The sequence below is a fragment of the Taudactylus pleione genome, unplaced genomic scaffold (assembly GCF_031769625.1).
Source record: "Taudactylus pleione unplaced genomic scaffold, aTauple2 ptg000218l, whole genome shotgun sequence".
NCBI lineage: Eukaryota > Metazoa > Chordata > Amphibia > Anura > Myobatrachidae > Taudactylus > Taudactylus pleione.
In genome coordinates this window covers 7,245,959-7,273,711 of record NW_028284620.1, presented here as the reverse complement: position 1 = coordinate 7,273,711, position 27,753 = coordinate 7,245,959, and the positions used below count along the sequence as shown (strand labels likewise).

General features: G+C 41.1%; 1 protein-coding gene across 3 annotated transcripts in view; it reads left to right on the top strand.

Annotated features, from left to right (window-relative positions):
* The window catches only part of MTUS1 (microtubule associated scaffold protein 1), a 221,233-nt gene extending 193,859 nt beyond the window's left edge, over nt 1-27,374 (top strand). For all 3 annotated transcript variants that reach the window (XM_088478757.1, XM_088478758.1, XM_088478759.1), the window contains 7 exons: nt 11,229-11,443; nt 20,861-20,966; nt 22,086-22,159; nt 22,249-22,347; nt 22,935-23,051; nt 24,546-24,643; nt 25,620-27,374. In XM_088478757.1, coding sequence (XP_088334883.1) covers nt 11,229-11,443; nt 20,861-20,966; nt 22,086-22,159; nt 22,249-22,347; nt 22,935-23,051; nt 24,546-24,643; nt 25,620-25,836 — 926 coding nt within the window. In that variant the 3' untranslated portion in view covers nt 25,837-27,374. The remainder of the gene's footprint in view (nt 1-11,228; nt 11,444-20,860; nt 20,967-22,085; nt 22,160-22,248; nt 22,348-22,934; nt 23,052-24,545; nt 24,644-25,619) is intronic.
* Nucleotides 27,375-27,753: the final 379 nt, after the last annotated feature.

The following is a 27,753-nucleotide window of genomic DNA, read 5'->3' as shown; positions in this document are numbered from 1 at the left end:
GGAACAAGCAGCAGGAGATGGGAGTGGAGGAGGCGAGAGCAGATAGGGTCTAGGGTGGAGGTGGATGGAGGGGGAGGACCAGATTAGGGCCATGATTTAATCTCCAGATACTAAGGAGAGAAAAGTCAATGATGGTAAAGAGTATGGAGAGGGGCAGGGTTGGAAAAAATGGGATGGGGTGCTGAGGGTCTGGTGGGATGTGATGTCCTGACATATTGTTTCAATTTTACTGACTGGCATAGTCAAGGGCAATGTTAGTTTGGCACCATATATGCTGGTGCAATACTAGTGTTTTAGAAAATTCATTTGATATTATTGTGGCTTTATTTGCAAGCCTCCAGAGCCAAACAATGGAGAAACCAGAACATACAGTGGGATGGGTACAGGATGCCGGCACTCTGGATCCCGGCGGTCAAAATTCAGACGCCGACACCCCAATAGGATTCGGATACTGACACCTTTCCGTAGGTGTCCTCCCCCTCTCCCCACCCTAACATTCCTTCCCTGGTGCCTGAGCCTAACCTCCCCCTCCCCGCACCCTAAACCTAATCCTCCCCCCAACACCGCTACTTAACCTTTGGGATGCCGGTGGTCAGGATGCCAGTTCCAGGATTCTAAGCGCCGGCCTGTGCCAGGATACTGAATGTATCCCCATACCGTACATACTTGCATACTTAATCTTGTCTACTTTATTTGGCAGGAGAACCAGAAAGGAAACCTACTTGTAATTGTGTGGCTAGAATAATATTTTAAATATTGAAGAGCATTATGTTATATTATACAGTTTAGAGCATTCTTGCCTACTTTTGAAAAAGCATTTCAGGGAGATTGTGAAAACAGCACCTATGAGCGTTTCGGTAAAGTGACGTGTACTGCTACATCTGAGAGGCATGTCATAACATTGCTTTACATCCACATGTTAATGATCCCCAAACAGTTAGTAAGATCTATTTGTTGATGAAAACACAGCTAAAGTTTCAGAAATTGCATGTAGCCATAGAGATCATTGTGCCTTATAACCAATGCAGGGAAATTATATGCATGAATGCATGATCCCATTTGAATGTATATATCTTTTTATTTTTAATGGGATAAGGTACAATCAGGGAGATCGCTAGACTCTTCAGGGAGTCAGGGATATTGCTGCTATTTCAGGGAGTTTCTCTGACAATCAAGGAGAGTTGGCAATTATGGTTTAGCATGAAAGTATGCAAGATATATGAACTTAACATATTTTGCAATATACAAAGATGTATTTTTTGTCATTCTCTTTTGTACTGACCAAGCTGCACACCTGCTTTTAGTACTATAAGCATCTGCTTCCAGCTTGTACTTCTGGACACTCTGAAGGGAATGTTTATCTCCTGCATATTAGGGTATTTGGATTTTTCATGTGAATGAGCACACATGCTGACACAGATCCTTTATAGACCCTTCAGTGGTATACAGTCAGGTGCATAAATATTGGGACTTTGACAGAATTTTCATATTTTGGCTTCTATTCACCACCACAATGGCTTTGAAATGAAACAAACAAGATGTGCTTTAACTGCAGACTTTCAGATTTAATTTGATGGTAATTACATCCAAATCAGGTGAACGGTGTAGGAATTACAACGGTTTCTATATGTACCTCCCACTTTTTAAGGGGCCAAAAGTAATGGGACAAACTAAACAATCCTAAATCTAACTTTCACTTTTTAATACTTTGTTGCAAATCCTTTGCAGGCAATTACAGCCTGAAGTCTGGAACGCATAGACATCACCAGACGCTGGGTTTCATCTCTGGTGATGCTCTGCCAAGCCTCTACTGCAAATGTCTTCAATTCCTGCTTGTTCTTGGGGCATTTTCCATTCAATTTTGTCTTCATCAAGTGAATTCATGCTCAATCGGATTCCGGTCAGGGGATTGACTTGGCCATTGCATAACATTCCACTTTTTAGCTTTAAAAAACTCTTTGGTTGCTTTTGCAGTATGCTTCAGGTCATTGTCCATCTGCACTGTGAAGTTCTGAAGCATTTGACTGAATATTCGCATATAATAATGCCCGAAACGCTTCAGAATTCATTCTGCTGCTTTTGTCAGCAGTCACATCATCAATAAATACAAGGGAACCAGTTCCATTGGCAGCCATACTATGCCCACGCCATGACACTACCACCACCATGCTTCACTGATGAGGTGGTATGTTTTGGATCATGAGCAGTTCCTTTCCTTCTCCATACTCTTCTCTTCCCATCACTCTGGTACAAGTTGATCTTTGTCTCATCTGTCCATAGGATGTTGTTCCAGAACTGTAATGGCTTTTTTAGATGTTGTTTGGCAAACTCTAATCTGGTCTTCCTGTTTTTGAGGCTCACCAATGGTTTACATCTTGTGGTGAACCCTCTATATTCACTCTTGTGAAGTCTTCTCTTGATTGTTGACTTTGACACATATACACTTACCTCCTGGAGAGTGTTCTTGATTTGGCTAACTGTTGTGAAGGGTTTTTTCTTCACCAGGGAAATAATTCTTCTGTCATCCACCACAGTTGTTTTCCGTGGTCTTCTGGGTCTTTCGATGTCGCTGAGCTCTCTGGTGCGTTCTTTCTTTTTAAGAATGTTCCAAACAGTTGATTTGGCCACACCTAATGTTTTTGCTATCTCTCTGATGGGTTTGTTTTGATTTTTCAGCCTAATGATGGCTTGCTTCACTGATGGTGACAGCTCTTTGGACCTCATATTGAGAGTCGACAGCAACTGATTCCAAATGCAAATGTCACACCTAGAATCAACTCCAGACCTTTTATCTGCTTAATTAATAATGAAATAATGTGGGAATAGCCCACACCTGTCCATGAAATAGCTTTTGAGTTGATAGTCCCATTACTTTTGGCCCCTTAAAAAGTGGGAGGCACATATAGAAACCGTTGTAATTCCTACACCGTTCACCTGATTTGGATGTAATTGCCCTCAAATTAAATCTGAAAGTCTGCAGTTAAAGCACATCTTGTTTGTTTCATTTCAAAACCATTGTGGTGGTGAATAGAGGCCAAAATATGAAAATTCTGTCACTGTCCCAATATTTATGCACCTGACTGTATCTTACATCCAGCACATGCCACATGGTTATACCACCTCCCCACTGCAGCTCTCCTGTTCTTATTTTCCAGGTTTGCTTCTAAAGCTGGGTACACACTATATGATATATTGCACAATATATTATTCAGATGCGGATAGGAACAATATATCTTCAATATTGTATAGTCCAGAGGTTCCCAAACTCTGTTCTCAAAATACCCTAACAGTCCAGGTTTTATGGATAACCATGCTTGGGCGGATAGCAGTCGGAAAGCCGACTGAAGTAATCTGATGTACTGCTTAGTTTAGACTGCCTGCACCCAGATGAAGCAGCTAGAGACGCCAAGCAGACTGATGAATGCATAGGCCTAGCCAGGAAAGTGAAGTGCTAGATAATGTAAACCATTAGGCTAAGGATCAAGGTTATTTTTAAAGTAGATCTTTTTTGTTTTCTTATAAGAAAGTCATCAAAGGTTTATTTGCACTGTAGAGCAGTGGTTCTCAAACCCTATCCTCAGGACTCCACACAGGTCACGTTTTCCAGGTCACCCAGCAGGTGCACAGGTGTATAAATTACTCGCTGACACATTTTAAAGGATCCACATTTGGAGCTAATTATTTCACTTGTGATTCTGTGAGGAGACCTGGAAAACATGCACTTTTTGGGGTGCTGAGGGTCGAGGGCCTGATTCAGCAGTGCACGCAGATTCCCGATGATTAGGAATCTGCGCAGGTGCAGGACCCATTTTGCGAGTGTGCAGATTGGGTCCTGCTAACTCGCTTACAGACTGGCAGCAGACTGTCGGTGATTAAGAGTCTGCTGACGTTTGTGGGCGGGGAGGGGGCAGCGATGCCCTCAGTTTCCCGAAACTGAGGCTTGTTTCGGAGGAGGGAAGGAGCAAGGATCTCCTTTGGCTGACGGCTATTTCCTGGCCTCTTCCTCTATACTGCGGGACCCCATGGGTCACCACAGCCGGCCGCTGGTGAACAGATTATCCGATGATGCTTTGGACAACGCGATAGTACGATTTATTATGCCAACCGTACACACTTCACAAAGCGATGTATTGCGTTGTATGCTGCATTTAGCAGCATGGTGTCGTTCAGCGGATCTTCCCATCTGCTGTGCAGTAGATGGGACGATGCGGGAGATGCGTGATTGGACCTACACACGGTATATTGTTTCGATCTAAGTTGGAGCGATATATCGTAACACAGATTGCGTAGTGTGTATCCAGCTTAAGGCTTAGCCTGTTAAATCTTTATCTGTTAGGCTGGGTACACATCAGACGATTGTGGGGACTACCGATGTGATAATACATAGGTCTCCCATACACGCAGAACGATATAGTGCGCAATATATTGTTCAGTGGCTGCATCTAGGAGCATTTTGTCGGCCACTGGATCGTCACATCTGCTGTTCAGAACAGCAAATGTGACTCCCTATTTCGCAGGGCTGGAGCACTCAGTCATGGGTACACGATATGGCACCCCAATCCGTGAGATCAAATTACCTATCATCTGATGTGTACCCACCCTTAGAGTTGGCCATTGTGAGTTTTGCCTTGTATACAATGTTGCGGTTTGAAGCGGAATTTACTTTTTTTTCTTTTTCTTTTTTTGCAGTATCCAATAACTGGCTACATTGTACTTAAAATGCTGTTTTTCCTGTGTCTGTTTTAAGCATAGAGCATTGTGTCTGTGTCATGTCTTTTACCATCTATCAAAAGCTCTTCAAACGCATTCTGTTATGTTGTCCATACAGAAAAGCTTGGAGGGGTTGTGGTAGACCCTTATGTATAGAATTTCATGAGCTAATTCACATCTGAAAGAAGATCTGGGACAAAATGTGATCTATAGTAAATGTTTGTAGAAGACAGTCAAGGCTATTTGTGTTGGTGGTGCAAAAATGTTTCTAGTTGAATGGTAGCAATAGTAATGTGGCATGTTCAGCTCTTTCCCCATTTAAAAAATAAGGGGGAGAAATGATTTCCCTAGTCTCTCTTCCACCCTATTTGCCCCCATCTCTCTTCAACCCTATTTGCCCCTGTCTCTCTTCCACCCTATTTGCCCCCTATTCCTCCCGCATCCCTTCCAAGCCTCTGCCAGCTCCTATTCCTCCAATCTCCATGCCCTTATTCCTCTCTTATTATTATAACACAATGACAATCACTCATTCCTGGCATCAGAACTCTGTAGAAGTCCAGCTGCTGTGACACCTCTTCTCATGTAGTATAGTAACAGCCCGTGAACAGTGCAGACTGTTGCGATCACACAGTGGCACCACATGGACGTGCTTGTGCATTTACCGGCCTACATCTGTGGCCAGAAAAAGTCCATGGTAGCTCCATAGGTAGGAGTTTGGGTGTCCTGACTATGAGACCTTCAGTGAGCGCTGTAGGGCGTACGCAGTGGGCGTACACTTTGGCCTCCATTTGGCTTTCACTGTTGACATTGACTGAATGTGAGTTGGTGGAGAATGGAACCTACTCTTTGTCAGTCTAGCAGCCACTAAGAGCTCTGAGGGGGTGGTGCGACCTCCACTCAACTAGTCTGACATTGGGCTGCTTATATTACAGATGATACTTTAATGCTTATGGCTGTTCATATATTTGTCAGATGTGGTTATTATATTTGTGTTTTACTGCAGAGCCATACACAAATAATAGTATACATGTTACTGACAGTATTTGGATGTATTAAAACAAGTTATTTAAGTTTATGTAAAGTTTAGAAATACAAAATGTAAAGTCTGTTATTTGTTACATTTATTTATGTTGGAATTGAGGCTGCTTTGTTATAAGCTCTGGTGGAAGCTGTGGGTCCACTCTCTTCATATTTATTTTCTATACAAATAAAATATGTGAATGTCATTGTGGCGGTAGCATTTGAAATGTGTACAATTCATGTAAAGAACAACATAGCGTAGTTTGTGCTGTGCTTTATTAGGTGCAATGCTCTAAACTTTTATAAAACAAGAACAACCTTTATAAATCATGGGGGGGTAACCTAATAATAATAATAATTCAAACAGCAGCTAATTAAAATTGTGGTGCTTTTTTTTCTATTTTTAATTTTTATTAAGATATAAATCACTGTGTCAAGCTTATAGTAGAATATTGGCAATTGCTGTTTCCCCTTGATTTGTTTCTTCTTGCTGCTAGTAATTTATTCTACGTAGTGTCATGAATTACAGTGGCAGCTAGTCATATGGCACATGTAATGAGCAGTCTGACTTTGGAACATTCTTCTTCCGAGCTCTTTTCTCTCTTTTCTCTCTCTCTCTCTCTCTCTCTCTCTCTCTCTCTCTCTCTCTCTCTCTCTCTCTCTCTCTCTCTCTCTCTCTCTCTCTCTCTCTCTCTCTCTCTCTCTCTCTCTCTCTCTCTCTCTCTCTCTCTCTCTCTCTCTCTCTCTCTCTCTCTCTCTCTCAGAGATTTTGAAAAGAAAACAATGATTTAAAGAATTAAAGCTAAGAAAATTCAGATGCATTCTTAAATGGTATTTAACTTTTGATTGAACGAAGAAGGAAGACCCAAGGAGAAACTTCTGCATAGGGGACATTCCTATTAGGCGCGAATTCCGAGGTGCGAGTTGCTATTTTCACTTCTAATTCGCATAGCGAATTCATTTTGTAATCCAATTAACAACTCGCACTGAATTCGCAACTTTCCACTCGCACCTCCCTGAGGGTGAGAGATGGAAAGGAAAATCTATATTTTAAGGTTAAAATGTGGGGACACCATGCTGAAACCCCTTGGACACCCCCCTAATGACTAAGTAGGTATTTGCAAGTTTCCAATTAGCTTAATTTGTCCAATAATTACATTTCATTTTTTGGGGTTAAAAAAAGGCCTCAAATTACCCCAAAATCAAACTTTTCCGTTGATTTAGGCTCCACAAATTTAGTTACAATAATTTTTTTTAGTTGAAAAATATATTTTTTTCAAGGTGCCCTCAAAGTACTTCAAAATCACCCTTTTTCTACTTTTTTTTTGCATTTTTCGTTTAATTAGTTTTTGAGTTTAAACGAAAAAAGTTTGTTTTTCATCATTTTCTTGCATAAAAAAAAAAGACAAATCAGCCATTTGACACCATTTAAAAACCTACATTATCTTCTGCCCACAAACAGCCTTCTATACGGTCCTGCTAACTAAATTGTCCATTTTGGGGGGTCCAGGATGGTCTCCCCACATTTTCATGCATTTCTCGCAAATCTCATTTGGCAGTCAACTCTCACCACTCCGCTGCGAGTAGTGCGAATAGGGATTTTTAATTGGATTGGAGAATTCTCTGGAACGCGCTTCGCTGCGAAGTGTGCCAGTTTCAAGAAACAAACTCGCAATTCGCACCTAATAGGATTGAGTCCATAATGTTTAATGAATATTAAGATTTACACTAAATGGTTGAATATTAAGTGGTCACAAAATGCTTAGCACTAGTTGAAAAATAAATGCACTGTATAGCTACTCCAAACTGTTTTTCTTTCTTTGTACTAAGTTTATCGCTAAATTCTTCAAATCCATTTATTTTGAAGATAGATCTTTGGCAGACTTGTGTGTCAGGTAACCAGAGGGCAAACATTTAAATAAGCAGAAATCAAATTACAGAATCAAAAAAAAATATTTATTTTTGTATAATTACAATGGTGATATCTTCTTTACCCCTTGCACTATTTCTGTGCAGTCTTTATATCTCTCACTGGCACAGAATACCATTGTCATGTGTCAATTATGTTTTGATATATACAATAAAAATGGGGGGGGGGGGGGGATTAGAGAAGGAGGGACTAACATCTTCTCAGACTAGACATGTGAGCTGGACAATTAAATTAGAAACTATTTTTTTCCCAACATTAAGTCACTGTAAAAATTGGGTGAATATCTAATAACTATTTTTTTTTGCATTAGAAATAGTTTCCCTTTTTTTTAGGAACTTTTTGTTTATTGCAATGTGTGGTTCTGGGCAACATAGGATGTTCCACAACTTAAACATATAAACCAGATGAAGCCCAGCTAGTCCTAGTAATCATGATTTTATGTTCTCAAATGAGACTTAGAGGTTCATATCTGTTCACATGAAGAAGCAAATTCAATTATATTTCTTATGCGCTGCCTACGGAAGGGCATATTTTAATTTCTATGTTTTTATTGCAAGTATTTTCCCTGCTAATTTTAGCAAATAAACAATCACTTAGGCCCCTATTCATCATCAGGGGCCGTATGGTATAGGTGATTAAATATCCACCTCGCAGCAGGGGAGGTGGGGGTACTTTATCACCGGAGCAATTCATCATCCCTGCAATTAGTAGTACAGCTACACAAGTAGCTGCATTACTTACCCGTCTCCTGTCGCAGGCTTCTTCGCATGTGTGACCTGAGGTCACGCATGTGCAAAGTTGCCAGGGTGTCGGTGAGGAGGCGGCGGAGGGATCCGCTGAGATCTCTCTTAGCAGCCCCGGAACTACTTCCCATAGGACTACGAGAACAAGCGCCATCTGAAGATGGCGCTTGTTCTCGCAGGCAACCTCCGAAAACTTTCCGCATGGTTAACAGGCCATTACAGTGATGGTGAATAGGCCCCTCAGGGGGGAGCTATATATTACCAGTGATACTGCCTAGTTTTGCTGCAAGCATCCTCACACCCCAGCCTAGAAGGAATAGAACAGCTAAATGTTGGACTTGGGAAGCAGTTTATAGTGTACATAATTAAATATACACACAACCAATTACATAAATTATCATTTAGTTTCCAAGTATGTATATGAACAGAGCTGTTTTTGTGTTCTAAATATTTCTTGATCTACAAAAATGAAAAAAAAAAACAATTCTATATACAGTATTGTGCAAAAGTTTTAGGCGTGGAAAAATGCTGCTAAGTTACAATGCTTTCAAAAATAGAATTGGTAATAGTTTATTGTTATCAATTAACAAAATGCAAAGTAAATGAGCAGAAGAGAAATCTTAATCAAATCAATATTTGGTATGACCACCTTTTGCCTTCAAAACAACATAAAAGCTTCTAGGTGCACTTGCACACAGTTTTTGAAGGAGCTCGGCAGGGAGGTTGTGCCAAACATCTTGGAGAAACTAACCACAGATCTTCTGTGGATGTAGGCTTGCTCAAATCCTTCTGTCTCTTCATGTAATCCCAGACAGACTCGATCAGGGCTCCGTGGGGACCATATCATCACTTCCAAGACTCCTTGTTGTTCTTTGCTCTGAAGATAGCTCTTAATGACATTGGCTGTATGTTTGGGGTCATTGTCCTGCTGCAGAATAAATTTGGATCCAATTAGACGCCTCCCTGATGGTATTGCCTGATGGATAAGTACCTGCCTGTATTTCACAGCATCGAGGACACCATTAATCCTGACCAAATCCCCAACTCCAATTGCTGAAATGCTGCCCCAAACTTGCAAGGAACCCCCACCATGCTTCACTGTTGCCTGCAGACACTCATTATTGTAGCACTCTCCAGCCCTACGGCGAGCAAACTGCCTTCTGTTGAAACCAAATATTTCAAATTTTGATGCTTCAGTCCAGAGCACCTCCTGGCATTTTTCTGCGTTCCAGTTCCTATGTTTTCGTGCATAGTTGAGTCGCTTGGCCTTGTTTCCACTTCAAAGGTATGGGTTTTTGGGTGCAATTCTTCCATGAAGACCACTTCTAACCAGACTTCTCCGAACAGCAGATGGGTGTTCCTGGGTCCCACTGGTTTCTGCCAGTACTGAGCTGATGGCACTGCTGAACATCTTCCGATTTCAAAGGGAAGTAAGCACGATATGTCTTTCATCTGTTGCAGTAAGTTTCCTTGGCCGACCACTGTGTCTATGGTCTATGGATATTCAACATGTTCCCAGATCCAAAACTGAAAATGGTCAGAATCGGTGAGTCAAGGATTTTTAACATGTTAATTTCCCTGATCCTCCGATGGATCACCGATCATCTATGTCCCCGTCGGTGGTTTTGGGTGCAGGTCGGTGTCGGCAGAGCAGGGAATTGAGGTTCGGGTGTATAGGACCCTTAACTTTTTGTTGTTACTTGAGGACTGGAGTTGTGAACCCTGCACTTTATTCTCTGACAGATTTATATACTCAAACCTGATGGGGCGTGTCCTAATTGGTTTTGGACACGCACCCTCAGTACCTAGGACCTGTGGATGTCTGAATGGCCCTGGCCATGTATGGAGCCTTTCCTTTTCTGTCCATTATGCAACTGAATATGTACTGCTGTGAAAACACATGTGCATAGGGAAAGTAGTTATCACCCCAGTGGACCGGATGCCGGTTCTCAGAATGCCGAGATCCTGTATCTAACCCGTGCATTCATCTACTATTTGTAACCAGCCTAATTTTACTTTTTAGTGATGTGCACTTGCGCTTTCCTGAATTCGAGGGAGTGTTAACATTTTAGAATACCCTCAACCACTCTGCTCATTCCTAGATTTCCACTCTCACTCCCTCCTTCCCACATCACTTTACCAACTACCGCCTTCTCTTCTCCACCTTGATTGCTGCCTCCCACTCTCACCTTTAGAACTTCTCAACCTCTGAAATGCCCTGTCAGACTTTCCTCCAACACCTAAGCTAATTTCTTCATTGAATACTCCCCTTAATCTCCATCCCCTGCACTCCTCAACTTTGTTCCCCGCACTTTTTTTTGTGTCCATCCATATTTTCTCTACATTGTGAGCTCTCACAAGCTGGACCATCTCCCTCTGTACACTCTACATAATTATGTAATCAGAGCACTGCAATTATATAATTATGTATGTAAGTAATGGTATGTTGATATCTGTACTATATCGTGGTTATGCGCTGTGAAGGTTTTACCCTTTTGTATGATGCTGTAGGGTGGTGCCATATAAACAAACAATAATACGATTTTATGTAAGCAGCTGCTACCAATCTGATAAGCTTTCATTAGTGGAACTAAGCTAGCTTCTAAGTTAACATGATTGGCTGCTATGATTTACAGCTCTTTAAAGCTCATTATGCTATGTGCTGAAGATTCAGAGCAGTCCAGGGAACAAGTCCACAGATTTTGATCTCTATAGACTCAGAGGTGCAGTTATTCATAAAAGGACTTAGTATAGCCCGAATCACTCTGACTACTGCTGTTGGCGTTACAGACACACTGTAATGCTTTTTGTTTCCTCTTCTGCAGTGTCCGCATCCAGTACTTGTGACAAGTTAGAGAAGGAGAAGAACGACTTGCTGGTTGCTTATGAAGGGATCCTCCAGAAGGTGAAGGATGAGCATCTCGCCGAGCTATCTGACCTGGAGGAGAAACTCAAGCAGTTCTACACCGGCGAGTGTGAGAAATTACAGACCATCTTCATCGAGGAAGCAGAGAAATACAAGAATGAGCTGCAGGAAAAAGTAAATGCTGCTGTTGTACAATTGTGCAGAATATAGAAAATTAGTTGTCAATGATTTAACATTTTCATATAGTAAATCAGACTGTGTAAGCTAGTGTTGCCGCTAGAAAGCAAGGAGGGCAGGGCGCAGACTCGAGGGGAAGACATCTTCCCACCCAAAAAGGGTTTGTGGCCTATCAGGGAGGGGGCGTGGTCTTATGACACGCCCCTAAGTCATCACAGTTGGAGCCGTTCCCAGCACTTACGGAGATGCTAGGCTTCCCCCAAGCTCATATCTCACAATGAATAGATGGCATGCGCACGGCATCTATTCACCTGTCGGTGATCAGTTACTGCAACTTTTCCCACCTGCAGGTGGGGAAGGCTCAGGGCAGGCTGTTTTAGCTTGGTGGTGCTAAAAGGGCAGGGCGAATTTTGCCCTTTTAAAATTGGGCAGGGTGCGGTGTCCCGCTAAAACAGCCTAGCGGGAACACTATAATAGTTTCTGAAATGGCACTTTTTTTGTTTTAACTATAAAGGTTTTCAAAAATCTAGACTTGTTTCATTTGCTGTCTGCTAAATAATAACTCCTTCCCCGCTCCTCTATTACAGGGTTTGGCAACCTCTGTGGCACTCCAGCTGCTGTGGCACTACAGATCCCAGAATTCCCTCAAACAGTTTTGCTATTAGGCATGCTAAAACTCTGGAAGGGCATGCTGTGATGTCTAGTTCCACAGCAACAGGCGTGCCACAGGTTCCTTACCCCTGCTCTATTTGATGGTCAGACTACATTGGCTTTAACGATTAACAAAGACCCCCTATAGCCATCTTATAAAAAAAGAATACATTTGATATGTAAAGAGTAACAAAAAGTCTCCGTACTATGGACTATGAAATCTATGTTGTAATTGACTCAAGAGGTGACTGGAGTTCTTAAAGGACTGGAACTGAAGCCTGGCCATGTTAGTAACTATGATTTGCGTGCTGGAGGCCAAGCAGTTTGACATTTCAGGGGGACAATTTAAAACTTTTAAGAGTGGAGTTGTATGTAAAGCATGAAGGTTAAGTCCGTGAGCTGAGTGTATTTGTGTAGCTTGTGTGTTTTGTATGTAGAATGTCACAGAATAGTATATAACCCTTCCTTCTTACAGGAGATCCATTTTGAATAGAATTCCCACCATTCTTTAGTTTCAAAACGCTACCCTAATTTCTTTCACTCCACTTATGGCTCTTAAAAAGCCTGGTGTGATTGTTGTGGTCCGTCCATAGGTCCCATTCCAGCTCCTCTCATGGTGCATACACACGGTCAGATTTTTCCTTCAGATATGAACGATAACGATTTAAAAATCGTTCAGTCGTTCATATCTGAAGGAAAATCTAACATATCTGACATGCCTGAACGATGGACGATCTACAATGCGCGTTCCCGTTTGACTGCAAACACATCAGATGTCAGATATCGTTATCTGACAGACTTGGACGATTCCATTCATTTTAATGCAGTCAAAAATCGTTCAAATCGTTCAAAACTTTGGTAAAATCGTTCAAATCGTTCAATCGTTCATCTGACAAATCTGACAAGTCTGACAAATCTGACCGTGTGTATGCTCCATAAGAGTGACTTTGAGGGGATATATCGGAGTTGGTTTTTTTTGTTTTGTTTTTTCAACAAATTTTATTGACAGACTGACAAAATTGCTTTACAATAAGTATTACAATGTCAGGTATAAACCATAATACATAACATATAGATTAGAACACTAATACAGTGGCAAAGAAATAACCATTCTGTAATCTATAAAATACAGAAACAAGGAAATAAAATACTAATATTAATAATATTAGTTAAATATAATTGTTAAAATGGTACACCTGCGGCTAAAAACTTTCAAATTGTACCAGGATGTTAAACCGAAACATTTTCTCATTGCAGCCTTTATAACATCGGAAAGTGTAGAAATATATGGGAGCCAAGCATCAAAAAATTTTCCTGTCACTTTCTCTTTGTATAAAGAAAGATTCGGTCCAATCCATAAACTATGGGAAAGAGAATTTGGTATGAAATGAATGGGGATATGTTCTGTTGAGATCCAGTGTGACAGAATAGTTTTTTTTTTTTTTTTTTGCAGCAGCAGCAGCTGCCAGTTTAATAAGCAAAAAACAATTACCTTTAGTTAATCTACATTCCCTAGAAACTGGATAGATACCCCAAAAAACCTACTCCTTAGTGATCGTAAATTCTATTTTTAAATCAGTATTAATATAAGTTTGGATAGATTTCCAAAAGGACTGAACTTGAAAACAAGACCACAAACAATGCATAATATCTGCACCGAGGGCTCTACATTTGTAGCAGTTTGAATCTTGAGCTTCCCCTGTAACAAATTTTAGTTTCGGGGTGAAGTAGGCCCTATGCAATATTTTTATATGCATTTCCATATATGATGCTGAAACTAAAATTTTATTGAGTTTCATATAGGCCTCTAACATAGTCATCATGCTGAGATCAGGGAATGCCGCCTTCCATTTTAACAAACCCACTGAGCCAGTTTCCAAATCAAGCTCAGGACGGGAATATGTATATATCGTGGAAGTAGTAGGGGGTCTTTAGGCTTGTAGAATAATATCCTATCTAGAGAGCACAACTGATCTAGTTTCAAATTTTGACACTCTATGGAAGTTTGAGTGTAACTAACAGCTTGTAAATACGGAAACAATGGTATAGAAAGGGAGGGAAATCTATCTTGTAACTGCGATCTAATAATTGGAACTAAATAATCAATATCCAAAAATTGATTAATATAACCTAGTCCAGCATCGTGCTATGTTATAAAAATAGGTGAATTCTGGTTGGGTGGAAAGTTCGTGTTCCCCCATAATTGCAGAAAGATAGTTACTTTTGGACACATTTAAATTAGATCTTGTTAATCTCCACGCCAAACATGTGGAATGCAGCAAAACATTGTCTTTGGTCTCTCTATTACACACTCCTCTAATAGCTCTCCCTACTTCAATCAATCAGGAGTGAAGGTTTGTTCAATATTTCACTGCATGTAAACGTCAGAGCCGCCGATCCAGTCCAGCGCCACTCTATAGTTTGCGGCCAAAGCATAATTACGAAGACAAGGTAAATTAACCCCTCCTAGCTCCTTTCTTTGCTGTAACTTAAACAAGGATTTTCTTGGATGTTTACCCGCCCATATAAATTTTGTCAGTGCCTTATTCAAAGTTGCCAGAATTCTGTTAGGCGGGATTATTGGAAGCATCTGTGCAATATAAAGGAATGTGGGGAAACATATCATCTTATATAAATGACATATACCCAGATATGATAGGGGAAGATGGGACCATCTATTAAAATCTGAGATGGTCATTAACAGGAGAGTGGAATAATTAATGTCGCATAGATTAGCAGGGTGCGTCGGAATTTTAATACCCAGATATGTGATGCCAACATCAGAAGCCCATTCAAATAGAAAGGAGTCCCTCCAACCCAACTTGACCTCAGGAAAAAGGGTATGGCCACAGTTATGGTGTAGTTAATCTTGAATCCTGATATCAATTCAAAAGTATTATTTGTTTGCACCTACATAATGCCTCGCCATCTAGTTTCTTTAAAGAACAGCCCGATAAGGGGATCTAGTGCCAGATTAAATAAAAGCGGGGAGAGCGGACAACCCTGTCTTGTGCCCCGGCATAGCTTAAACGGTCTTGTATTTAGGGCCTTTACGGTCAGAAAAGCTGTAGGCCTATGATATAAAGCATTGAAAACATGGGTAAAATCCAGACTGAATCCCTGGTATGAAAAAATTCTATTTAAGTGTGCCTATGCCACTCGGTCAAAAGCTTTATCTGCATCACAGCTGACAACTATGCTATCTTTTTCCCGAGCCTGGTGAATTTTAGTCATAGCTGCAAGGAGTGTTCTTATGTTATGCACTGAATGACGATTCTTAAGCAATCCGGTTTGAGCGGGGTGGAGAATTTTAGGTAGTATCAACTGTAATCTCGTTGCCAATAATTTTGTAAATAGTTTCATATCCTGATTCAAAAGAGAAATCGGACGGTATGGGTAACTAGCGTAGGGTCTTTATCTGGTTTTGGTAATAAAATGACCCGGGCAATATTGACATCATTAGGGGCCAGTTTACCTTGTAAAATAGAGTTGAATAGATTTGAATGATGAGGGACAAGGAGTGGGGATAGTGATTTATAATAGGCCACTGACAGACCATCTGGACCTGGCGTTTTGCCTGTAGGTAAACCTTTTATAAGTGCCATATGTTCTAATTCAGTGATCGGGGCCATTAAAATGTTTCTGTCTTCCTCTGTAAGGGTTGGAAGATCAGCCCTATGTAGGAAATCCATACCCTGTGTGGGGTGGTCAGGAGATTCCAAATAGAAAGATTCAAAGTACCTAAGAAAAGCTTCACTAATCTGGTTTGGAGTGGTACCTAATGAACCTGAATCTAATTGAATGGAGGAGATATGCTTAGGTGAAGATGTAGACTTCACCAAATGTGCCAATAATTTTCCTGGTAATATTCATTCAAGCTTGTTCTTCACAAAGAGAATCGTAAACAATTTTAGCATCTCTATAAGATATTCTGTTAGCTTCTGTTGGGTGCGATAGCATAACAGAATATTTAGTAGACACAGTACTAGCCGCTTGGGAAAATTTCTGTTGCATATCCCTTTTCCTTGATGCTACATAAGAAATCAGAGATATCTGTTTTTAATTGCACAGATTGGACATAACGTTATAACCTTCGTGAATCTGTATATGCCCAATGTAGGTTAGGTAAGTTTGTTTCTCCCACTATTTGCTGAAATTCATATACTACATAGGGGTATAGTTTTAGTAGGAGGTGATTTTTACAGCAATTTTTTTTTCCCCTGAATTGGATAGAAGCACCTTGAAAGAATTCTCTCCCCCTCCCCCATATTACTCTCCGCAGAACAGTAATGCTGCCCATTCACTAGACGAGCTGAAAATTACTGCATGATTACGATATTGTAATCGTGCAGTCGATTGTCAGTCTGTGATGAGCCTGCACTGAACGAGCAATCGTTCAGTGCAGGCTCAATTATCTGCAAACATGCTCAACCTGACGTTATCGTCAGGTTGACCAGCTTGTTTGCACGATGATAGATGTCTTAACGACCAGTGGGAGCACGCATCGCTGGTCGTTTTTAGACATTTTAATGAACGATCTTCAAATGATTAATGAACGATTGACGATAACGACGTCGTTATCGTTCAGTTGCTCAATTTAATTGCCTAGTGGTTGGCCAGCATAACTGAGGCTGATCCTTTTTAGACATGGAGGGCCCACCACCTGCACTCTAGAGATTACACATTCTGTTTGACCGCATTTTTTTCCCCTGAATTGGATAGAAGCACGTCGTGGCAAACCCCCCCCCCCCCCACCCAATATTACTCTCCGCAGAACAGTAACGGAGGCTGACATGATACTAGGTTGCAGTGGGATTTTGATTGTACTAGTAAAAGTAGACATCGTTCCTACAGTCTGGTCAGACCACTCCATGGTTTTAGTCACTAGATTCATTGCAATCCTGTAGAGGATGCCCCTTATTGAGACTGAATGAGACTCCCCTACGTATCACTCAGTTTAAGAACACCTTTGGACCCAAAGTTAAGACCATTTTGATATTCATATCACCCAGGAGGTCCCTTACCCAAGGATATGGTAAGCTCATTAGGCTGTTATTAGGGGAGCAATGATCAAATATGCTACGCACAGGAAAAAAAATAGTCTAAAAGAATTGCCAATTTAACCACACAAATAGAACCCCTAGAGCATTCCCACAAACATTCCCTCTCCTCATCTGTACTTAAGCAGCTCCAGAATGTCAGAGGTGAGCTTCAGTTGGTATTGACTGAACAGATTAAAAAGTTGCTTAGGTGAGCAAATCAAAAAATGTATGATAAGGGTAATAAATCTGATACTTTGTAGGCTTCACAATTAAAAACAAAGAGGGCTTCTCATTTGCACCTTTTCGAGAAAATAATGGTGGTCTTAACTATGACTCGGTAGCTATTAAACGCTCTTTTTATACCTATTATTAAGCACTTTACAATCTTAATGTACCCCACCAAACACAGTTCCCTCCCTCTTCGGTCGCTCAGGAGTATTTAGACATCCAGATCTGCCCAGCTGCTTCTTTGTCCGTAGCACAGCGTCTCGGGCCATGCGTGGACTGACTCCCGTCTTCGGAGATGCTCATTTGCGTCTCCATAGGATATAATGGAGATGCACTCCCGCGGACCCGCATTCGTGTCTCCATAGGACTTAATGGAGACACACTCTCGCGATCGGGGACACGCCATAGCATACCGTGGCACGACTTGCAGGCGCATCTGTATGTACACTTCCCAAGCTGCCTAAATCTGCTGTATCTAAATTGAACACTGAGGAGGAGTTGAATATAGCTCTGAAATAGCAGAAGCCATCTAAAGCCCCTGGCCCTGATGGTCTGCACACAGCCTACTATAATACATTTTCAGCTTTATTATCTCCACACTTGGTTTTTATATTCAATAGGATTCTGGAAGATGAACATTTCCACCCTGATTTCCTTAAATATGTGATCATTATTAATTATAGGAGGAAATAGACTGAAATAGGAATAGACTCCTATTTTCTTCAGTTGATTAATGCCAACCAAGTAGGTTTTGTGCCCACGAGACAGACAAGGTGGATGATTAATCTAATCTCCTTTATCAGAAAGCTCAAATTACTGTCCCTTGATGCAGAAAAGGCCTTTGACCGGCTATCCTGGTATTTCAATTTTCAGGCCTTACGGACTTATGGCTTCTGCGGCAGCTTTTTGTCAGCTATATAGGCCTTCTATCATGGCCCGACGGCTTTGGTCTTGACTAATGGACCTTACTCTCCAGTTTTTGGCTTGGGTAATGAAACAAGACAAAGATGTGCTCTTTCGCCTTTGCTTTACGCCCTGAGCATTGAACCCTTTGTGGCCAAAATTCGAAACTGCCCTGATTTTAAGGGGGTTTTGGTACTGGGGTCACAGTACAAATTATCTGTGTTTTTAACCCTGAGAACACCCTTGACCTCTCTTAAAACCTATAGGCTTATTTAAACACTTGTACTGTCTGCTCAGGGTACTGTATATAGTGAATAGCACTAAATCAGAGTCTCTAGTATTCAATCTTCCTCCCATACAGAAACTCTTAAAGATTAACTTTGAGTATATTTGGTGCACAGCCATTTTAAATATTTAGGGATAACTATCACAAAGACACTGACTTATGAACAGTTATTTCATGCTAATTACATCCCTTTACCACATGCGATTTAAAAGGATTTACCTAGATTGGCCCCCCTTTGCAACTCATGGAGTGGCCGAGTTAATTCGGTCAAGATGAATATCCTGCCTAGACTATCATACCTTTTCTAGACTATCCCAATTGTGGTCTCAGCCTTCTATCTCCAGGAGATCCATTCACTGTGTTGCTCTTTTATGTGGTCCAATAAAAAAAAAACAACCTAGGAATCACAGGGCTTGCTTAGCCAAATTAGCGGTTAATTGTGATCTGGGGCTTTCCATTTTGACCAATTTTTTTTTCGCAAAACACTTGACACACAGCATCTTGGCACACAACGTACGGAAGGGAAAACTGTGTACTACTTAAAAGCGACATGGTGGTGCGACCACTCACTGTGCGTGTCCATTTATAGACATATAAACAAGAGCACAATTACAACATTGCAATCGTGCACTCGTTTAGTTCAGGCACATCCATCATCCCCGTACATGCTGAATCTGACGGGATAGTCAGGTTGACCTGCATGTACGGGCGATGATTGATGGCAAAAACGACCAGTGGGCACGCGCATCGGTGGTTGTTTTTGTAATTTACATGCCTGATTTGCGGGCGATTTAACAATATGAGACCAGCCTTGGTTCAGGAAGTCCACTGCTTGAGGGCCGTTCTACAGGTGTGGGACAAATTAAGTAAACATTTAGAACTGGCACCCTATCCGTCCCCCCTAATCCCTTGATGGCGTCACCTTCATTTCCCAGGGGTGTTGTCTTATATGCACCCCTGGGTATCAGCCGGGATAACTAGAATCATACGTATTAAAGGTAATTTTGAAGACCTATGTAAAAAACATGGTCCACTAGTCATCAACTTTGCATATATCCAAATTTGCAGTTTTATCTGCTCACTCTGCAAACCTCTCATAATGTGCCCTCCCACCTTTATTTTGTAAGTATTTACAATCCTAGCTGCAATGGCTCTATATCAATTCTTTATTTGCTGTTAGCCCCCTCACGTTCCGAGTTCAAAGAACCATTTGTACAGACCAGGGAGCGAAACCTTGGGATTAGCTTAAAGGAGGATGATTGGATGAACATCAGACAGTGGGTGGCTAGATACTCCATTAATACCAACATAAAAGAAAATTCCCAAAAATGTATTCACGTTGGTACAAGGTCCCTGTGAAGCTGCACCAGATTTTCCAGGGACTTCGGACCTCTGCTGGAGACAGTGCGGCCACACTGTTCCTTTATACATGTGTGGTGGGACTGCCCAGGTATCTAAATATTGGGACAAAGTCGTATCTTTGGTGAATAAGGGGATTGGTGTCTCCACCCAAGGACCCATTTACATATGCTTTTTTTGTAAATCCTGTAGATCCCTATCTAAACCACTAAATTTGTGGCCATATTTTCAATGCAGCTGAACGTTTGATTACTGTGAACTGGAATCAAATCGAAGCCCCATCAATGACGGCCCTAATAATACAAAAACTGGTACTTGGCCTCTAAGGTATCTAGCTGCCAACCTCTGTGACCCTGGTGCTCTACAGTCTGTAGACTGCAACCTGGACTTGAGTGAAGTTGGTCTTCTTTGGGTTGTGTAGTGCATCGTATTTTGCCTTTCCCCCTTCTCCATAGTCCCTCTCTTCTTCATTTCATTAATGTATTTCATTTGGTGTACTCTATTTTTTGCACTGGGGTAGGGTTAGGGTTAGACACTAAAGGTTTAGGGGGAGGGAGGATAGTTTCAGGCACTGGGGAGCGAGGGTTAGGGTATGGAGGGTTAGGATACCAAACGACGGGTGTCTGTATCCTAACAATGTCGGGATTCAGACCGCTGGAATCCCGAGCGCCGACATCCCATACCCAATCCGGTTTTGACAATATAATTCTAAAATTAAGTTGAATGATCATCTCAGCAGCTGGCCCTGGCCCCTACAACAAACCTGGGTAAACTGTACCTGCTACCCCCCAATCTCCGCGCCCCTGGAGACTGGTTGCTGTGAAAGGCTCACAATTTACAATTCCGGTATTATTGTATTCTATGTCAACTATTATGCTAAATGAAAAGATTAAAAAGTTTAGTATATTAGTATATAACCACTGCCTTTTGTTTAATTACGTATAGGTTGATGACCTCAATACCACTCATGAAAACTACAGACGATCAGCAGAGACCAGTCATAAAGAGTCGATAGAAGCCGTAAAGCAGCAGTTTGAGAAATCAATTACCGGTAAGAACATCCTTTTTTTTTTTTTCCTTGCATCTTAAAGGGGCGCTATAATCATAACTCTGCTGCACTATAAGGTAGCTTCAGTAGAGGTAATTCCTATCACTTTAAGGACCTTGCAAACAATGATCGTTCCAAGAAATGAATGGATGAGACTGACAGGGACATCAAGAGTGAGGATGGGCCAGAGTACTGGAGGGGTCGTAACTAAAATAGAGGAGGTGTCGCCACACCCCTCTCCTTAAAAGTGAAAAAAAAAATACAATGTGTCGAGCTGCGCAGTACAGGGGGCGCTGCAAAGGGCAGTGTGTGGCAGAAATAGAGATGGGTACTTGTAGGAGTAGCGGCCTCCGACTTGTCCTGTGTCTCCGTAGCGCTCTATAGTTTATCACGCTCTTCCACATGATACATTTCCATCATCCCAGGCTCCCGGCCAATGCAGTACCTGTGGGAGGGGCCGAGCCTGGCTCTAAAGAGGGACAATGTAAATATCCCCCCAGCGGCTGCCTCAAATACTATGCACCTGCTGCAGCTCTGCTGAGGTGGTCCCCATCAGCAGCTGACCCTGGCCCCTGCAACAAACCTGGGTAAACTGTACCTGCTACCCCCCAATCTCGGCGCCCCTGGAGACTGGTTGCTGAGAGAGGCTCATGTAGAGGCAGAGGGTGGTTGCACATGTACCAGCACCATATAGACTGAAACAGTTAACTGTGAAAAATGTACTTTTGATGTTCTGGACTGGTAGATAAAAGAGCCATCAACAGAATACATATATCACATCTTATTCTGCGTAACTATTGGAATATATATTTGGAATTTGTAAGTGTACTTAGCAGGGAATAGGAATGGCAGTTTTAAATAGCTGACTTTAATAAAAATAGTGTGAATTTCTGCTAGAACATGCATTGCCAGTGAGCCATAAAGCTTACCCACACAGATGCTACGGTCTGCCAGGTTGGTTGGATTGTCACTGTGATTTTCAGCTTTGATATCCTATTTCACCTCTTTTGGTGAGGGTTCGCTATGAATAAAATGCAGATATTCCATCTACTGCAGCATGTCCTCTGTATTATGGAATAATATACCTGGTATGTCTCTGTAACCCACATTCACCTCTCCTAGAACTGAGAAACCACCAGGAGCGAGAAAATAAAGCATTAGAAGAGTCTGCTAAAGAGAAGCAGGCGGAGCTGGAGGTTGGTCTCATAGTGCGCCTGTACCAGATCCTCGCATTGTTTCCGACATTTACTTATAATAATAATTTATTTATTTTCTCACTCCAAAGAAAAAAATAGAAGAGCTGGCACAGGAGAATGAATCCCTGAAGGTGAAGCTAAAAGCTGAGGAAGAACAAAGAAAATTGTCCAAAGAGAAACGGGTCCAGGTCAGATTATCCATGACTTTCTTTGGTCCCTTAGCCAGGAGGCAGGTGGCTACATGCTGTATTATATTGTCCTTCTCTAGGCATCCGGACGTCCATCATTCCCTATCTTGTTCACATGTTGGCTGACAGCATATTCTTAGTGTGGACAGAACATAATCATTTCTGCAAAATCAGAATTTATTAAAGAAAAGATTTTTGCTGCCTTTAATGTAATCATGAAAAATACAGTTCTACAGCAGTGTGTACCCACTATGCATCCAGTTTGCGTTCTATTTTCTCCATCAGTATCTCCTAATGTAAGATTACTGCCATATTGAGTTAAATGGATGCATGCCGACTGCCATAGTTGTGAAATACTTTAAACTGTGCGGTGTAGTCACGGTCTCATTCGCTTGCTGCATCTGTGTAAGATCACATTCCTGTCTATCTCCTGAGGCCCGGAGCAAGATAAATGTGCTGTTTTTTTCTGCTGCAGAACATGTACAGTAAGCGTAGCTGTCACAGATGTAACTTGAAGTTTCCAAGAACTAGAACAACCTGCTAGCTCCACCGGGTGCAGTAACTTGTTTCCCTGTCTGTCCCTGCAGAAGAACCCTCAGGTGATGTACCTGGAGCAGGAGCTGGAGAGCCTGAAAGCAGTGTTAGAGATTAAGAATGAGAAATTACACCAACAAGACAAAAAGCTGATGCAAATCGAGAAGCTGGTGAGTGCGCTTTTATGTAGCTGCTTTTATGCCCAGTAACGCATAAATATCTTCTTATACAGTTCATAACTTTATATATAAGGGTTGGGTATGAAATCCAGGCGGCTGGTGAAAGGCCAACGCCGGAATCCCGAATACCAGAATCCCGAACGGGCAGGTAAGTATACTAACCCTACCCGTTCGGGAAGCCGCCTGTCAGGATTCTGTCGTCGGGCTAAAAATAGGCGTCGGTATTTAGCACTTATCTTTAGTACTAAGTCGGGATTTCGATACTGGGTTTCTTTCAGGCATCTTCCCTGTGTGTCAGTATTCTAACTACATCCCATATATAAATGTAGTATCTATCTCTATTCTACTTATCCTACATTCAGGTGGAAAAAACACATTCTACTACTATATATAAAAAAAACCCTGAACATTAAGGGTAGTACAGATGTGCCCTCACGCCTCTCTGCTGCAGTCGTGTCAAACAGCCCATCTTGGCGCGCCTGGTCCACGAAACTCTACTAGCAGCAGGTGTCTTTTCTGTCCTGTTTTTTTTTTTTGTTGTTGTCATAAATGCGTCTAAGTGACAATATGATGTGACTAGGATACACCAGGAGACTCTGCTGATTAATTTGATATGTGACACTAGTATATCTCTGCGTGAGTGAGTCTCTCAATGAGCATGGAACGTGTTACAATGCAACGGCCATAGCTTTAATCCAGACCACATGCCATGTACAGTCTCAGTTGCACACAGATATACAAGTGTCACATATCACATTAATCAGCACAGTCTCCTGATGCGTCCTAGTTACATCACATTGTCACTTAGACACGTTTTTGGCAAAAAAATGACACCTGATGCTAGCAGAGTTCCACTGGACCTGACTGTTTACTCACGACAGGCATAACGCGCTTCCTTTTATTACAGTGAGAGCCATACACAGAGCAAGTGTAAAAGGGGTTAAAACATACAGGTCCTTCCAGGGATTAATATCCGATGGACCATCCAGGTAGACCTATGCCTCTGATTTCATGAGTGCCAGGTTCTCATTAGTGCCCAGCGGAAAGAAAGTATTGCATGTTTTATTCCCTTTATTGCATATCCCTCACCTGATACAATAAATACATTAAATTTTCTGGACATCAAATAAAACTGACAAAACCGTAATGCTATGTCTTGCACTCTGCTTACATGTTGGCACTTCTCAATAATACAGCTGCGGGGGTTACTGGACAGTATTACATTGCGATTATGCTTTTGGTGGCCCACGTCATTTACTTGTTCATCGGTTTCTTGTTTCCTTGTGCTTCTCTGCCTGTAATTCTCAAAGCTTTGCAAACTAATCTCATTGAGTGAATATTGATTTTGTGCAGTGAGACACTGGGATTTGCCAATCCCCTGACATTTTATTTATTAGACCTTAGAATCTGCTTTATTAAAGTGAAGTTGTCAAGCTCTGTACCTTGTATTGTGTCTCACTATTGTGGTAATTCCTTTACTTTAAGGTGGAGACCAACACAACCCTAGTGGAAAGATTGAACAAATGCCAGCAGGAAAATGAGGATCTGAAGGCTCGCATGGCGAATCACGTAGCTTTATCAAGGTAACACAACTACTTGTCATAAGTGAATGCATCAATTCACTGAACAAATACGACAATTGCGGTCTATTATATCTGTGGGTCTTGCTTTTATTTGATGGCAAATACTAATACTAATTACTAATATGGCAAAAAATAATAGATATGCAAATGTTTAAACTTCTATCAACCAAAGTTACTTGCGCTTCAGGTTAAGTTTACTAAAGTGCAGTTTTGCAAAAGTAGAGATGTTGCTCAAACAGTAGCAACCAATCAGGTTCTCATTATTTATTTGGCTCATTCTAGAAAATGATAGCTAGATTCTGATTGGTTCCTATGATCAGCATCTCCACTTTTGTAAAACCACACTTTAATACTGTAAATCTTTCCCTAGGTTGTAATCAGAGAGAACCATTTTGCATACCACAAAAATATTCCTGATTGGAAAATTAAAATGATCTAGTGTCACAGTTCTGCCCACGCCATCCCTTTCCTGCAAGAATGGAAGAAAACAGGAAATGTTCTGAGAATAAACTCTACAAGTATGGGGACAAATATTCTGTACCAAGGCCCATACTATTGATTATACGTATATGTCATTTATTCAATGAGAGGTCTTGTTGCCTTATTTATTGAATCACCCTCGTATCACCATTATCATATTACAGCGAGTATAACTTTATTATTTAAATACATAGATAGTGTTGTAGGGACCATAGGATTATTGTGCATAATTGTTAGGCTACCACGTTATTGTACCGCATTAAATTGGCACTTGTCAGCCTTAGCTCTTGGGATTCTCTAACTGTCCATGTTGTTATATACGTTGTATCATCATTCTAGGTTTAGCACCAGTGCATGTACATGTATTTTCTTGAGGTGTGAACTGATTTGTTTCTTCACCACTAGACAGACTGGTGATATACTGTATTTGTATGTTCTACTGTGTACTTATTACATAGTTGTATGTATATATCACCTATTTATTTGGTCACTGCAGGCAGCTGTCTACAGAGCAGGAGGTTTTGCAGCGATCTCTGGAGAAAGAATCCAAAGTGAACAAGCGTCTCTCAATGGAGAATGAAGAACTCCTCTGGAAGTTGCACAACGGTGACCTATGCAGTCCTAAGAAACTGTCCCCATCCTCTCCTGGTATTCCTTTCCATCCATCCCGGAATTCTGGCTCTTTTTCTAGCCCAACAGTGTCGCCAAGATGACACGACATTGGCTAGAGACATCTCTCATACATTTCAGGACATTGCGGTGAGATTGCTTTGGACAAATACAATGGAAACAAAGACTATATTAGATACCTGAACATCTCAGATGACTGGAATTTGGGGTTTAGTTAAACCGTTCTGTAACCTACTGGAATTGAAGCTTCATTAATGTTGCTCTTGTAGCTAAAGAGAAGACTTTATGGTAAAGATATATATATATATATATGGATATTGTTGCACAAAGCACTTACCTTGCAAGATACAACAATTCTTGCATTTTGCCTTTTTTCACCTACAACGAGTTCATAGGGGAAAAAAGCTCAGGGCTTGTAGATAAAAGATCACAAACTTTATATTGTTTTATCACCACCTGTTCTTGTTTTTTTCCTTTTGGTCAGGGTGGTTGTGAAGTGAATGAGATGGATGTTACACACGTGGATTGTGCGTCTCATGCTGCATTTTGTTTTGGGTTTTGTTTTTTTGTTCTGGATAGACTGTAATCGTACTCCTGATACGTGGCACAGCATATTTCCACCTTTTCCCATTATTGCCTCAAACACTACCCGGAAACCTTTTGGGTTTTAGGACTCTCTTCATCCCTGCAGTGTAATAACATTGATTGTGTCTGCTTTTGTGAAGTACGCCTATCGGTTGCTCTCATCTTCAAGTACAAACAATCTGCTACATGTGTGTGTTTGGGTTTTTTTTATATACTATTTGGGACTATGCAAGGCACCTCATTACAGTATGTGTTTGTGCCATTTCTCTGCATTACGCTTACATCTTTGCAGCAACTTTTCAAAGGCAAACAAATATATAATGGATTTATTTAGGAGGTACGTGAAGTTACCCTACACGTATAAAGGTTAGCCGACAGTTGTAACCATTTGCCTTATTTTTAAGGTCACCCTTTTTTTTTTTTTTTATACTGTCTATATTGTTCAATCTACTGCCGAGACTTGGGTGGGGAAGGGGATAGGACTTAGTCACTCTTTTATGTAGCTGCTCTCTTCTAACATCCACCAAAGAAAAGACTGCAGGCCTGGAGCTGTGGGGACTTGTACCTTTTGTTACTACGTCCTCGCTACCCGCTGACTTTATGATTAATACATTGCTGTACGTTATGAATAGTTTGCAGCATTTCCAAAGAGTTTTCTTTTCCAGCATCCTTCACTACATTGTCATCCCCGAGAGTCTCCTCTCATGCTGCCACTTGGGTTTCCTGGTAAAGACCTTCAGGCCCGTCGCCAACTTGTATTGGTTTGTACCCCTGATTTGTCTTTCTAACCGTATTATTTCATTTTGGGCACTGATATGATGAATACGGGCACAGAAAAGGATAAATGTGTTTTTTGTTAATTTGTTTTTCTTTTTTTCTGTTTTCATCTGCATCATGCAAATGTGTGTAGCTTCTAGCAAAGTTGGATGTAAAAAGACATTACAGCTGTAGTTGCTTGGTTTGTAATTATGGAAATATATTCTGACATGTAATAAGAGAGAATAAATTTATTGGTACAATAATTTACTCATCCTGATCAGTGCCTGTTTTTTGTTTGATTCTGCGGGTTATCTATGTATGGGAATTCCACCTACACTAAATCACTTTCAGGAATGTCCGCAATTCTTTCTATCCACCCGTTCTGCTGTGAGCGATGTGGGTGCAGTAAGTTGTTTGGTCCGTTCTCCGTGCATGTTCTTCTTCCACCTCACATTATGACCCCCTCCACACATGAGTACAGGGGAGAGGGGGTCATCATTCGGCCTGGTTATCTAGCATTAGTCACCAACTTCACTAGTGGTTTTTTTTTTTTTTTTTTTTTATTATTATTATTATTTAAAAGTGATCGTTTTGCAGTAGTCACATGATTCAACTGTTGGTTAAAAAATTCCTAATTACTAAGAGTGTGTATCCCA